At 41.3% G+C, this 14,573-nt stretch overlaps 2 protein-coding genes across 10 annotated transcripts; one reads left to right on the top strand and one right to left on the bottom strand.

The window, feature by feature from the left end:
• The first annotated feature begins 510 nt into the window (after positions 1-510).
• bicral (BICRA like chromatin remodeling complex associated protein) lies at positions 511-7,896 on the top strand. 5 transcript variants are annotated; one of them, XM_044013675.1, is made up of 13 exons: positions 511-590; positions 2,590-2,657; positions 2,826-2,871; positions 3,244-3,292; positions 3,427-3,492; positions 3,731-4,987; positions 5,084-5,132; positions 5,216-5,256; positions 5,713-5,762; positions 5,852-5,997; positions 6,099-6,193; positions 6,278-6,380; positions 6,488-7,896. In XM_044013675.1, the coding sequence occupies exons 3-13, from the start codon at positions 2,831-2,833 to the stop codon at positions 6,967-6,969; spliced, it is 2,379 nt and encodes a 792-aa protein (XP_043869610.1). In that variant the 5' UTR covers positions 511-590; positions 2,590-2,657; positions 2,826-2,830; the 3' UTR covers positions 6,970-7,896. The 5 variants fall into 5 exon arrangements, with proteins under 5 accessions (XP_043869610.1, XP_043869612.1, XP_043869611.1 ...); XM_044013676.1 differs by lacking the exon at positions 511-590 and adding an exon at positions 622-1,194; XM_044013674.1 differs by lacking the exon at positions 511-590 and adding an exon at positions 622-1,992.
• Positions 7,897-9,209: 1,313 nt separating this feature from the next.
• Positions 9,210-13,887, bottom strand: si:dkey-21c1.4. 5 transcript variants are annotated; one of them, XM_044013681.1, is made up of 6 exons: positions 13,194-13,747; positions 11,344-12,684; positions 10,595-10,705; positions 10,342-10,458; positions 10,205-10,262; positions 9,210-9,660 (listed from the first exon to the last, which is right to left on the bottom strand). In XM_044013681.1, exons 1-5 carry the CDS (start codon positions 13,201-13,203, stop codon positions 10,234-10,236), a joined length of 1,608 nt encoding a protein of 535 aa, XP_043869616.1. In that variant the 5' UTR covers positions 13,204-13,747; the 3' UTR covers positions 9,210-9,660; positions 10,205-10,233. The 5 variants fall into 5 exon arrangements, with proteins under 5 accessions (XP_043869616.1, XP_043869614.1, XP_043869615.1 ...); XM_044013679.1 differs by having other exon boundaries at positions 9,210-10,458; positions 13,194-13,252; positions 13,343-13,887; XM_044013680.1 differs by having other exon boundaries at positions 9,210-10,262; positions 13,194-13,745.
• Between the last annotated feature and the right edge of the window lie 686 nt (positions 13,888-14,573).

The raw sequence follows: 14,573 nt of genomic DNA, 5'->3' as shown, positions 1-14,573 counted from the left end.
GTTGTTAAAGAGTGTTTTTGACCAATATACGGAAGGTACTGACATAATAATAATAATAATGATAATAGGAATAGCAATAACAATACTACTACTACTACTACTAATAATAATAATAATAATAACAATAACAAAAACCTGGGAAACAATATTCTAACTAAAATTATCTTAAAAATACACCGAATTGTGTCAAAAGTCTAAAAACTATCTATCTATGTCAAAAGTGGAAGTTTTCCTATTAAAACTTAAGTTATTACTTTTATATTTACAGTTTGGTTCTACCTGAGTGACAGCAAGGTGTGGCACATACCTACGCCCTCTGCTGATTTTAATGATTAAACTTCACAGCATTTATCTGCTAATCACTGGGGCTGAAAATCATGCTCTTATAATAGAATTTTAATGTGGGAAACTGCGTGTTTATTAATCACTTATTGTCGTACATGTATATTTCCTATTCAAATTGGTAGCGATGCACGATGCCGCTGTGGACTGCTGATGTGGGTTGCCTGCCTTGCTCTGTGCACTACCCCAACAACCCGTGCGGTGATGGCGAGGAAACCCCGTTGACAAGGCACTGCTTTTTCATGACGGTGAGTTTCCCTTTGAGTGTATTATAATTTTGTGATAAAAATTTCAAGGAAAAAACACACACAACCTCCTTCCTCCCTTCCTTCAGGGAGGGTAGAGAGTTTGAGCGGAGAGAAAAATCTATCCGAGACAGAACAGGGACAGTGAGAAAAATATATGAGTGGGAGAGGGAGAAGGAGGAGGAGGAGAAGGAGGGGGAGCAAATTAAAAGTTGCCAAATGGAGATATTGGGTTTCAAGCTGAGTGAGACAGGAGTAAAGGGTTTGCCTGTTTAGAGTCGTCTTTATGTTATGCTAATCGCGATAATTTCGACGCTGCGTAGTCATGTGTCATTTTCGACGGATTGTAGCCGACGTTTTCCAAAATAGGTTTCGCCGACATCGCGGCTAGCTAACAAGAACAGGCCGTTGTTGAGCGTTAAAATGTCGCAGCATGGAGAGCTGCCCGTCCAGAACACGGTCTGGTCCAAAATAGCAGCCCGATGGAAACGCATCGGTTCGGCATATCGAGACAAATGTGACGCTTTTTGTGCTGGCAGCGGAACCACATAGCGGACAAGTGAATTCCTCCCCGACAGAGAGAGAAAGAAGGAAAGAAAGAAAGAGAGTACGTCAGCGACCAGCAGCCACACAGGCTGGACGAAGGGCGTTGTGTGCTGCTTGAATGCGATTATCATTCTGTCGATTCAGTCTATTTTTGGAAATAAAACTTGCAAGCTGAACATTAGCTGGCTCCCTAACCCAGCGGCGGTAGCTCACAGCCCCAGAGACCGGATTGCAGCAGGGACTAGCATGGGTTCCGTCGAAGCATTCATGCTAAGGCGGATTTCAGAAAAAATTAACAAATTCGACCTCTAAATTGTGCACGGTGTTCAAGCGCTTCGTGAAAATGTTTTTATTTTCACAATCTTGACGAGGAGAGGAGATGACACATTTAAACACAGCTTCAGGGTAGTTTTTAAAAGCTCGTTTTATGCCAACAATGTTGCTCTAGCTCATCGTTTTCTTGAGCGCTGTTAGAGTGAAATTTTCAAACGCTTACATTTAATGTTAGCCTTTACAGTGGGTTTACGACGACATCTGGCTACAAAGCAAAACCAGTAGATTCTGTCTTTATCTTGATTTAAATTAAACGTTGCTGTTGTGTGGTTTTCCTCATATAGTTAAAGGCATTTGAAATCACACTGTCGTTTGAAGGACAAATCAGCCTGTCCATCAAGACAAATATGCTTCTGAAGACAACCTTTTTCTGTGTATAATAATATAAATTGATTTATTTGTCAGTATAAGTAAGGGCAGTCAATGTAAACTGCGTATTTTCACTGTATCCCTGTCGTTCTTTGTTGTCCTGAAATCAAAGATGGTGGCTGAGCGTGTCTGAGCTAGAAAGACAGCCTATGCCATGGTAACAGCCATTTTGTAGCATTGCAGCAACATTTTGCACAGACTCTCTAACACGTTTCCCCTGACTGACAAAGTACAAACACAGCCCTGCCTATCAAATACCATTTAGTTTTAATACTGAGATATTCAAAGAAAGTTAAGGGGTTTTGTGTTTAAATATTACCTCACACATTACAGTCCCTCACTCTACTGGTTCACAATAGTGTTCATTGTCTCTAGGTTGTTTCCATTTTATCAATAGCACTAAGATGGCTGCACATATGCTGGCTGACAACATAAAGCCACCTCTTAAATGTACAACCTCATAACAACTGCTCATGGTATAAATGGAGAAGGGTGGAGTTTTACACTCAGTTGGCCATTTTCACTGTGTGCAGACACTAAAGACAACCAATGTGGGACAGCAGAGGAGGATACTGGGTGGGAGTTCTGTAGAAGGGGATCAAGGCCATTCTACTCGTATACATTCTTCCCATAACACTGAATACAATATCTGCACCCCATTGTTTCACACAACCTCTCCCCCTCTTTCTCTACCACACTGTATCTCACACATGTCATTTTGTAATCTTACTAAATTCAGTTTCTCACCCTGCAGCCGAGCCTACTTCAGGAAATAAGATTAGAAGATTAGATGACTGAACCCATGCTTCCTGCTGTTAATCTGTGAGTGAGATATCTTACTGTCAAGATAATGCACACTCTGAGCAGTAAAAACAAAAACAAGTGATCAACTTTGCACCGATGGTCCCCTCTGATTTAAACACGCATGATTTAATCTGTAGTTGACAACTCTTCACATCTCCTCATTAGCTTTATTCCATAATCTTTCAGGTGCCATGGACGATGAGGACGATCGCCATCTTCTGGATATTTTAGGGTAAAAATTCCTCTATTAAATTAGCTAAAACGATACGAATAATGTGTGTAAGCAATGCATGCATTTGTCATCATTAGGAGTATTTACCGTGTGGTCTCACATATTTTACGTTTGGACTTATTTAACTAAAATGATCAAGCTATATTAATAGCAAGCTTCCTGTTACATACACACATATCTACAAGCTATACATCAGGCCATACATCATTGAAAATAACTTCAGGTTATATTAAATGTGTGTTGTTGAGGACATAAGGGATAAATCAAGATTAGACTGTTAGATCCACTGACGGCCCCTAAAGGGAGAAGCAGAAAGCAGAAGTTTGAAATAAGTTTTCCGGCCCTTAAAAGTTTCTTTTCCATCCTTTCCAGGGATGTAGATGCATTGAATGACTATCTCCATGGCAACAACAGCAAGTCCGTGAGTAACCGACAGAACTCATTCAAAGTCTTTTCTTACAAAGTTGTTCAATAAGAGGCTTCCATCCAATGCATATAATTAGTCCACTAAGCTCATTTTGTTCTCTGTTAAGTTCTGTTTTTTTGTTTTTGCAGATTGAGGAGGATGATGTAACAAATGCAGCATATGGATCAGATGGATCTTTCTTTGCTAGTGATGCAGTAAGTATACCTGCAATTACCTAGATCAAGTAACACATGTACATTTTAGTTTATGGTATAAGATTTGGTTTCTGGCAATTGATTGTGCAATTTTTTGTTGTCATGAGAATTGTTAATGAGGCTGCTGCTTAAGGTTGTAAAAAAGCACAGAAGACCCTGGTTTACAGGGTAAGTTGCCTTTAATGTGCAAACAGTGTTCCACTTTCCCCTCAGTTTTTTTTCTAAATCCCTCACTTAGGCTGGCTCCAACACTGGACTCAAGGATGGCTCTTCATCAATGGGTGAATTCGGTGACGATTCAGCTGGGGCAGGCCTCCAGCTCTCCAGCAGCCTGTCATTTATCGAGGATGAATTGGTGTCTGGAAACTCCCCCGGTGGTGGGGACCTTGGAGGGGAGGACCAGCCCTTTGACATCCTACAGAAGTCTCTTCTGGAGGCTGACATCACAGAGCAGACACTGGCTCAGGAGGCCTTACTGGATGCCCAGCCTGCTCCCACTTTAGTGCAGGCTCCGGTTCCTTTCCCTTCGCAGCTTGTCTCTGGGGCTTATGGAGGGGGAGTGGGTGTGGTTACTACGGCGGCAGCTGCGTTCCCCACCGGCCAGTTTCAGCTGCCCAATGGCTCAGCCCAGCACATCCAGTTGTTGGGCTCGTTTGGGGCCAGTGGGGGGGTGATGACTCTGAGCAGCTTGGAGAGAACTCCTCAGATTGTTTTAAGGCCAGGGGCGCCTGTAGGTGCTGCAGGGACCACAACAGGGGGGCAGGTGTTTGCTCCTACTCAAGGGCAAGTAGGCCAAGTTGGCTTACCTTTTAAAAACATCCCCCTTCAAAACATCATCATCCAGAGAGGCCCGGGAGGGACGCAAACTCTTGTCAGACCTATCCAACCTAAACCTCTTCAAGCTGGGGCTCAGACTGTCTATAGCCTTGGTCTTCAGCCCACTTCCAATACAATGGCAAATGTAGTTAATGCTAACACCCCTGGTGGGCAATATACGGCCAATGGCTCCATTGTAGTCCAGTCACCCATGGAGCACCAACAAGTGCAGGCACCGACAAACGTACCACCTGGACAGTTCTTACTTCCCAGCTCTATGGCAGTAACCCCAGGCAATACCATCCACAGTGGCCTCACAGACTCTAACTCAAATACCCTAATTACTAGTCAGAATGCAGTGCAGATTGTTGCAGGGCAGAACTTCACTGCACCACAAAGGGGTCAACTTATTTTGAATCAGGGAGTAGTCACTGGATGTCAGGTCGGGGCAGGTGTGACCCAAACATGGACAGGAGTGTCTTGTTCAAGCTCTGCTCCAGTGCAGACTTCATGCGCCCCTGGGCGGCTAACTCTGGTTGGCCCAGCAACAGCATCAGTTGTTGGTCAAGGCCAAGTGTCGGCAAGTCCTGTGCAGCGCCTTCTAGTCACTCAGACTCAGAACTGCACTGCTCTGTCCCCTTTACCTGGAACTGTGACACATGAGCAAAACTACAGACAGGTATAATCGCAGATCACTGTTTTTTTTTTGTTTTGTTATCTTCTAAGCCAAAAAAAAAAACGACCATCTAACTGACTCTTGCCTTTAATTTTTCAGAATTCTATATCACCTACACTCAAACAGACACAACTCAGCAACATTCATGGTAACAAAGTCTTTGATCAGTTCAATATTTGCCACACTTTATGACAAAATGACTATAATTTGTTGTTCATATCTCTCTCTTAGCTATGAACACCATGATACAAGATTCAACGCTAAACTCTCAGGTACATTCATTGTTTTTTTTACTTGTGTACATTTAAGGGCTACCACTGACCAGTGATATTTTCTTTAGGATTATTTAGTCATTAGTCCAAGCCCTACATAGTAGTCTTTTAAGTGCCATGTGTTTGATTTTAGTTCCAGGGCTCAAAGACAATGGTTTAAGGGACATTTTTTTTCACACTTGAAGCAAGAGGCCTGTTAATGACACCCGTTAAAGCTATTGATATGAATGTGTTTCTCTGACGAGAAAGGAGACTTTAATGATGGATCTCACTATATTATTTTTAGGACAATTGTTTTGTGGCATTATAAGCTTATCCCTTTGCATGTGGTCAGGCATTGGACATATTTATTTAGGCTATCTAAAGCTGCAGCAAGTGGTCATGCTAAGTGGCTATCATCACTGTCAAGGGCCTGTAATTACTACTGAATAACCACATTACGTTTACTTTGTTTAGGTCAGTACGCTGAAGCGGCCTGCCCTTCAACCACTTACAAGAGATGGAATGTGAGTATGTTGAGATGTATTATGTAGATAGACTTGTGTTTATATTTTCAGCCATTGAGTTTTCTATGGTTTTCCTATCATTTCAATAGGATTTTACAACAGCTGGTGAAGGATCATGCTGGAGTTCATACTCCAGACAGACGCCAATTCACCTCGGTCAGTGATGCACTGCAAAGACTTCTCCCGTACCATGTGTTCCAGGGGGCTCCACCTGGCCAGGACGAGTTCTCACAGGGTACGCTACTTACAAAAAGGAGAACTTAAACTACAACAAAGATAGAACTACTACACAAATGTTGCACATTGGAACTAATGTAAAGGTTTGTGTCATTACAGTAGACGATGAATTTGAGGTAGTTGCGACTCAAGTGCTGAAGAGGACCCAGGCCATGGTGAACAAATACAGACGACTGCTGCTGGTAGAAGCTGAGGTATGTGCATACATGAACAAGTTGTTGTGAGCATATTTCACATTCTGACGAGAGGCTAACAGGATGCCGACTCCTCCCTTAAAGCGCTCAAGTCCATCATCAGAAATGGTGATGATTGACAGGACCTTTAACCAGGAGGAACGAAGCAACCTGACGCAAGACAAACGCATGGTACTAGTGGATCCAGGTAAGAAGAAAAACTGGAAGAGTAAACAAGTTTAGAGTAATAATTCTGCTGTAGGACGTTTTTTAAACTTGTATTGTCTTCTGTCTCTCTTTTTTTCTTTTTAATAGACAGCTTCTTGGAAGATTTCTGTTGTGGGATGAAATCCAAACTTTTCCAAGACCCAGCCCCACCTCAGTCCAGCTGTAGTTGGAATCAGGCAGACAGAAACGCCACAGAGCCTCCGCACAGGACAGACTCCCAGCCCGGGTATGAAGATCCGGGAGGGGGTGGGGATGTAGGATCAGGTGCAGCGGATAGACTCCACCCTCAGCACTTAGAGAACAAGAGCGTCCTTGAACTAAAGAGATCCCAGCAGCGCTGTGGGCCCAGCACCACGAGCAGCAACAGCATAACTGCTGCTGACAGCTATCACCAAGGTAACCCCTCACCTTTCGCAGCAACACCACAAGGACAGACACACTACCAAGATTCCCCCCACTTGTCCTCCCATCGGATCCAGCCCCAGTACCCACCTCAGCTCACTTCACCCCCCCACCCTGACACAGACTCTGCTCTAGAGGCGGCAGTCAACAGTATCCTGGAATGTTAACACTGAGGCTTTTCATATCATCCTCCAGTGTATTGTTTTTTTATGTGTGTATGTTGTTCTGTTTTTTTTGACAAACTCTCCTGTTGTACTGTTTGTTATACCACCACAAAATGATCCCTGTGTGAAGAGAGGTGAACTCTTCCGTCAGTTCCCTGGTCTTTGTGAGATGATCTCTGGCCATGTAGCATGTATTTGCTTTTGTATTTCTTTTTCTTTCATTTTAAAGTATAATGTAGGAGTCAAGGTAAACATAGGCACTGAAAATGACCTATAATGATCCGGGAATTTGTGCAATGCAATGGACTGACAGATGGAAAAATTATCTTCTTGTTTTTGTGAGCATTATTTTACAGGCACAGGGATGTCAGTAGCTTGGATGTAGGTTTTCCTCTCTTCACACACGCACACATACGTACACGCGCCATTAATATTTCGTGCCAGCTGATTACCCCCCCTTACGTTTGCTGAATGACCAGGATGTGAATGGGGGATAAAAATGACGACAGTGCCTAATTGTAGGTTTTTCTTTTTGAAGTGTTTACATGAAGAAGCTGTATTCAAAATGTTTCCTTTTGACTATTTTCTTTCCTGTATCACAGAAAACACAGCAAACACATGCACATATGCTTTAGTACACTGTGTTCAGTAGATTCACGGTTCCGAGGTGAGGGTTTCCTTTAGGGTTAGACATTAGACTCATTCACATAGACAAATTGCACTAAACAGACTGTTGCTTTTTTCAGGAACTGTAGGATTGCAGCTGTCGTAGATCTGCGGTGTGTGTGCTAGGCTGAACAGAATGTGAACATTTGTAACCAAACCAAGATTTGCCTGCTTTCAGCTGCCTGCAACAAGGATAACCTCTTATACTAGAAACCAGTCAGACTAGTCACAATGATAAATATAGAAGTGTTACTGTACTCAGTCCCCGCTTCAGTCACATTTTCCTTGACATTTTTTCTTTTGTACCTTAAAGGTATGCAAGCCCTGACATAGACACAACAAGGCAAATCTCCATTTCAACCACTTATTTTTTTTTTTTTATCCTTGTGTTTGTGTCAGGAGGGCCAAATCCTCAGATTGAGGAAGATATGTTAACTTTTTTTTGTTTAACTTATTTTTATTTCCTGCTTTTTAGAAAGGACATTACAAAACACGACTGTTTTGTTTATTGTAATTTGTTACCAATTTCTGAACATGACAATGCTGTCATTGGTTTGAATGACCTTGAAAGGTCATCGATTGTATGTTCGTCTTCAAATAAGGATATATCGATCATATCTGTCAATCTATGCTTTAATATCTTTGCACCCCTGTCAATGTATGTGTGCGTGTGTGCTAATCTGAATTTCTGCTCATTGGGCCATGACTCTGATTTCATGTCGTCTGGTGGTTTGATTGCCACACTCTGGGCTTTGTTCCCAAGTGTTCACTCACAGCCCAAGGATGTTTTTCTCACTTTGCAGTCCATTTTGTTTCAAGGATTGTATCTTCTCACCTGTTTTCCCCTCACAGTAGCACTGACCAAAATTAACAAGAAAAGAGTGTGGTCAGATCCAGAACCATTCTCAGATCTTTCTTCCTTTGCCTAGGTTACAATAACTTTAAGATCAGTGTGTTTCTTGCTTTTTCTGTAATTTGCTGGGTGTATGTGATCATGATCAAGAATTAATCACAAAAATTGGCCATATATTTGTTTTTGGTGTGAAAAAGTTCACAAACATCAGAGTTGTGGTGCATTTTTTTGCCAAACCTAATTCAGAAACAAAGTTTAGATCAAATGAATTGGATAATCTGGGGGTTGATTCCGAAACATTGCCAATTTTGACTTGTATCATGTCTTTGAAATAGTTTCCAGTCGACTACAGGAGAAAACTGAATGACTTTCACGTGAGGTGTTGTTGAATGACTCTGTTGTCTTTTTTCTGTGTGCAATTGAGTGCCAGTGGCCACTTGTGCCTCTATAGCACTTAGTTTTAGACTTGAACAAAAGAGAAACTTGTCCAAACCAACGTGTTGGTTTAAAACAAGTGCCACCTGGATGCGTATCAGCATACGAGGGCCTGGTTGGAACATACTGGTTTTCCTCTATTTTCAGTGCGAGATTCGTTTGATTTATGTCTGCCTACATTTTTCATTGATTTGTATAGTTCATTGTTTTTGTACAAAAATGAAAAGTGACACACAAAATATTTATAATTTTGTATGAAAAAAAGAATGTTTAAAAAAAAATCAGAAAATGGAAATAATTTTTTATTGTGTTGGCAAAAAAGCAGCTTCAGACAAAAAAAGGTTACAAACATACTGTCATTTCTTCATTTGTACTTCATGTGTGTTCACCACAGCAGAAAGGAGAGTCAACAATAAATTCATTTTGAATACAATAAGAAACTGGTCCAGTCCGGCTGAGAGCCTCCTTCAGTGTCCTGTCATTGCTATTCTGTGAGTGTTCACACACAGAAGCACTGGCAGATAAAGCATGCATAATAACATCAGGGACGGTGACAGGCAAAGTGTTTTTTTTTTTAAAGAACAGATCTACATCTACAAATTGGATCCAATCTTGAATACATAAATTGGTTTGTTTCAGATTTCATGTTTCTCTATAGGTAGACTCCCAGAAAGATTGTCATTAAGTTCAAAGCTCTTGGCTTCCCTTGAATCCTCTCATGGACCTCAGCACCAGTGCCTCTACACAAAGGAGCAAAAAAAAGAAAAGAAACAACTCTGCATAGCAAAATTTAACTGGCCAATCCTCCCTTTTTTAATTTAGGCATAACTTAACAGTGACCCCTAGTGGAGCTCCTGGGACAAACAGCAGGGCTAAAAAAAAAAAGCATGAAACGCATAATCCTCTCATGAACTAAAACTAATTGAGCAGTCAAATGAGAGTAAAATAGGTTTTTCTCACACACACAAAATCTGAAATATGTTCCTGTGCATATTAAAAAGCTAAAAGAAAAAGTATATATAAATAGCAAACTACAGAAAATAAATAAAAACATGTTAAGATTAAATTCAGTCATGTTTTGATAACTTCAGTAGCTTCCAAATGCCCCCCTTCAGGACCAAGTCAACTGAGAATAAAATGGCTACCAAAATAATCACAACACATTCAGCTGTAATTATAGAAACAAGTAACAATTCCTCATATTTATCAGTCAATAAGTCATATAAAGCTGCAGTCTGTCAGCAGTTAACTGTGTGTGCAGTGTTTTATTGTATTAATACATACAAACTGCCTTAGCTGTTGTTTCCTTGTCCTTAGTGATACTTCCTCCAACGATCACTCTCTGAAAAAAAACAAAAAAACAACAGTCATCTCCATCCACTGGATGTAACAACAACACTCATTGAAATTCATTCTTTTACTTATATGAGGGTAGCTCCAGACGTAGCTGAGCACACAGTATCCTGCTAACAGCATGGCCACTCCACCCACTCCACCTTTCTTCACGTCAATATACCTCCTGTAATACCACTGCCAGCCTACATCAGGGAAGAACACCGGAGGTCAGATTGCTCAGACTGATTCGATTGACTCTTCATAATTGGTCACATCTGCTACTGAGAACTTTCTTTGACTAATGCATGCATTTGTATTTAGGATGTGTTTCATATTCACCTCTGTGCACCATTTCCACTACATCTCTCGGGTGACTGGGTGTTCTGCAGACCAACCACTCGGGTAACTCCCTCAGTCTGACCTGCCCGAGACTCCGCTGCGTCACGGCATCTGCAGTTCAGGATGCCAACAAAGAATCAATGAGTGGACATATACATAGAATGACACATGTCAATAACAGTGATTACTATATTTTGATGGTCCTTACTTTTAATTCTGTAATTTTATCTGCATTTAACTCATTCTCTACTGGGAAGCTTCCTAGAATTAAGAGCAGAGGGCAAAAACTGAGCAGTGCCCGGGAAGCAATGGTTATTGGATAAACCAGTCTTTTGACCTGGTGGGGATTTGGACTGACAACCTTCCAATATATAGTTTCCCAGTTCCATTTCCACTTGGCCACTTTGTCGTCTCCTCTCATGTGATCATTCACTGCTGCTGTTGCAACACACTTTCACTTTCAGTCTCCACCAGTCAGTGACATGCATTCAGTTCATCAAAAAGGTTTAATGTTTAATGGGTTACGTATGTGTATGAACACTGTGTAACGCCAAGTATAACGCATAACTGCTTCCCTCTTGATTCCACATTTTTCAGACAATTTGGCAACAGCGCTAATGCAGTGCTCTGCAGTGACAGCTTTAAAAGCTCAAAGTTGCAGTTGCACACATCTTACATACATCATCTTTAAATGTTGTTTTGAAACTCATTCAAGTGCTTCATAACCAGCCCCCCCGTCAAATACTGACCTTTGGTCAGATTGTGAGCAGCTTTTGGTTTCCTGTCCTCAAGTATGGCCACGTCTTCAGCTCTCAGTGTCTCTGCCCGTTGCAAAGTATTGCGTGAAGCAAGAGGGAAAAGATAAGGAGAGGAAAAGTGAAGGGGGGATGTTGACAGTGAGAGGAAATCTGTCATGCGATGGCCCACCTTCAGTGCCTCAGTCATGCTGCCTGCACCTGTAGCCTGGCTCACCTGAGACGATGTATGGCCAGAGGGGAGGAGAGGTACAGTGAGGGGCAGTTTAGGCTGAGAGGAACCATCACGTTGCAAAGGGATTAAAGACTTGGAACTTTTTTGAAATGGCTGTAGCTGGGTGCATGGCAGCTGCTCTGACAGCGTTTTATTTGCTACTATGCAGCTAACATCATTCTCTACAGGAGCTGTTACTGGACTGAGAGCAGGACCAAAGCTAGTTTTAAGATTATTGTTGAGGTCAGTCTGGCTCAGAAAACTCGCCCTGCTGGACTGTGTGGTGGTTTTAGCTCGATTCAACGTGGTTTTAACATTCTGAATTGTGATCCTGGCCTGATGATCACAGTCAGATTTTAAGAACATCTTTTTCACACTTAAATCCTCCGTTTCCGGTGCGTTGTCCACCCAGGAGTTGTCTCTTACAACGGGTTTCACAATACTTTGATTCAATTCAGAATCCAGGGAGTCAGAGTCTGTGGGAAGAGATTGCGCTGCAGCCTTCTTTGTCTTTGACATTTTCTTTTTAGAGCCATCTTTAGGTTTGGTGTCATCTGGGATCACATCGGTCCTGGTCTGTGCTGGGGTTTTGGATCTTGTCTCTGAGAGCAGATCTTCTGAGGCAGATCTGGTTCCATCCTGCGATCGCTTAGTAACTTGGTCATGTTTTACAGCTTCTATCTGAGCACGGAGACTCTTCTTTTTAGAGATGGTTGTTGACAGAGAGGGTGCTGTGGTGTTAGAGGAAGGCGCACTGCCTGTCTTGATTTGTTCAGACAGCTTTTGTTTCTTCTTTTTAGTTGATGGTGGAAGTAATGAAGAACTCAGAGATGGAGATGATGCATTAATATTCTTGGCAGTCAATGCTGGGGAGGATGACTGTGGTGACACCTTAGAGCTCTCCTTCGACTTTGGATTTGCCTCCACTGACAGCATCTGTGAGGACTTTTTCGCCTTTGCTCTCACCTCAGAGATGCCTGTCACCAGCTGAGCAGATGGTGTTGTCTGTTTTGATTTGATGTGATGTTCCATTTTGGTGGTTTGGGTGTTTGCTGCTGCTTTGCAATGTGGCAGGTGACTCTTTAATCTTTTATATGTTTTCCCGCAGAAGGGACACTCCTCTGAAAACGAACAGAGACAGACAAGAGGGTGAAGTTCCAATGATATCATCGACAGTTTTGTCAACAGAATAAGTTTCTAGCAAAATAACAAAGCAAAAATGTTAATTATTTAGTTTCCCACCTCTTCATGGACTAATAATGTATCAAAAATGAATCATCATCATTAACTGATATTATTAAAAGGTTTTGAGTTTTTCTACATGAAAAAAAATAGGGAAATCTTAAATCAACAATCAAGGTTGTTATATGTGACTTTTGTGTTAGTCAAGTGATCAAACAACAAACGTTCACTACAATTAAATACACCAGTATCTGATGGAGAGGAAACTTACCTGTTGCACGATGAATTTTTTTTAAAGCTATAAACTACATAATGTTACAATGTCACTGTGACATTACAGAAGTGTAACAAAAATAACGTCACTACCACATAATAGTGGTCATGTTTGGGTCACGTGATACACAATGGTTGTTTTTTTTTTATGTCACTTTTGGTTAGCGTGACTTACCGGAGCTCATTTTGACAGCGTGTGTGAAACAGACAATCAGAGTGAAGCATGTCCCAAAACTGTGAGCAGAAACGGAAGGGCTGCGATGGTTGGAATGTAAAGTTTCACCAAATAATGTTTGTACATCATGTACAATGTGAGAAACTTACAGTAAGCCAACAGCCACTGTCGAGGTTAACCCAAGTGGTGCGAAAGACCCTTTTTCAGGTGGCGAGTGCGGAGCCTGAGGGGAACTAAAACAATAATAACAAAACTGGCTTAAAAACACGACAGTTAAAAAAAACAAAAACCTGGAAACTTAATTAGTAGAAGAGAGGACATAAGAAGAAGTCTGACTGGTATACTCAGCTACTGAAAGTGTTGTATAAACACGTGCTTTTCTTTTCAGTGGGTGTGGCACATTTTGACTTGAGATGATTCACTCCCTTCCACTTCCGTCGCGCGCGCACACACCCACACACAGTTTTCACAGTTAATCTGTAGACAGGATATTCTCTACCGATATCTCCAACGTCATTCTTACTAGTCAAAACTACAGTTTTTAGATATGCACTTCAGTTTTTACAAGTCAAAATGACGCCACAGATGTCTGTAATTCAGCTTTTACTAGTCAGATATCTACAGCTACAACTCATACCTGTCATAATGAAAATGCTAGTCACATTTACGTCACAGGTATCTGTAATGGTAATTCCAGATAGTCAAACTTGGTGATTAAATGTTAAAAAGTCTTAACACACACACACAACATTGATTTAATGGAATTAAAACACAAGATTTTCTCATCACATTTTTAAAACTTTTTGGTAGCATGTTGGCATTCAATTTTATTTGACATTTCTTAGCATGAGGGTTCACACAGCAGAGCAGTGCAAGCATTGTTGCCTCACAGAAAGGTCAACTGGTTTGGCTCTTGATTGGACCAAGGGCCCTTCTGTGAGTTCTCCACATGAGCTTGTACAGATTGGGGATTAGGTTAATTGGGACACTCTAAATTGACCATAGGTGTAAATTGGTCATCTCTAAATTTTCCTTGTGATAAATTGCCCTATGATAATCCACTTTACTGAAAATGGATGGATTTCTCAGCATGAGTTATACTTGCTTTTTGTTGCTGCAGCTTTCAGCTCCGTCTTTTGGTTTTCCTCTGTTCAACAGTCATGTTATTTCATGATCTACTAAGTTGCCGGCGGGAACTACAAGATGAGGAAGTTTCTGTAAATGGAAAAGGTGCAAAGAATTATCTTTGTATGTACAATGGAGCACAAAAATAGATTTTTAGTTCGACAGGAACAACCCATCATCCTTTCAGACTTCTGTATTTACATGTTAAAATAACACAATATGGAACAAGCAAACACAGACTGTTAAAGGTTACAT

Source organism: Solea senegalensis, linkage group LG18, assembly GCF_019176455.1.
Source record: "Solea senegalensis isolate Sse05_10M linkage group LG18, IFAPA_SoseM_1, whole genome shotgun sequence".
Lineage (NCBI taxonomy): Eukaryota > Metazoa > Chordata > Actinopteri > Pleuronectiformes > Soleidae > Solea > Solea senegalensis.
The sequence above is the reverse complement of the archived record's forward strand: the minus strand, read 5'-3'. Positions and strand labels throughout refer to the sequence as shown.

What these genes read in the sequence shown, in the direction of transcription:
- si:dkey-21c1.4 (XM_044013678.1), bottom strand. An exon ending in TGCTCACAATCTGACCAAAG is followed by an intron (nt 10,706 to 11,343) that starts GTCAGTATTTGA and finishes CCTGAACTGCAG; the next exon opens with ATGCCGTGACGCAGCGGAGT. An exon ending in AGTGGAAATGGTGCACAGAG is followed by an intron (nt 10,459 to 10,594) that starts GTGAATATGAAA and finishes TCCCTGATGTAG; the next exon opens with GCTGGCAGTGGTATTACAGG.
- bicral (XM_044013675.1), top strand. Translation starts at nt 2,831, where the DNA reads ATGGACGATGAGGACGATCGCCATCTTCTGGATATTTTAGG. An exon ending in ATGGCAACAACAGCAAGTCC is followed by an intron (nt 3,293 to 3,426) that starts GTGAGTAACCGA and finishes TTGTTTTTGCAG; the next exon opens with ATTGAGGAGGATGATGTAAC. An exon ending in ATGAGCAAAACTACAGACAG is followed by an intron (nt 4,988 to 5,083) that starts GTATAATCGCAG and finishes TTAATTTTTCAG; the next exon opens with AATTCTATATCACCTACACT.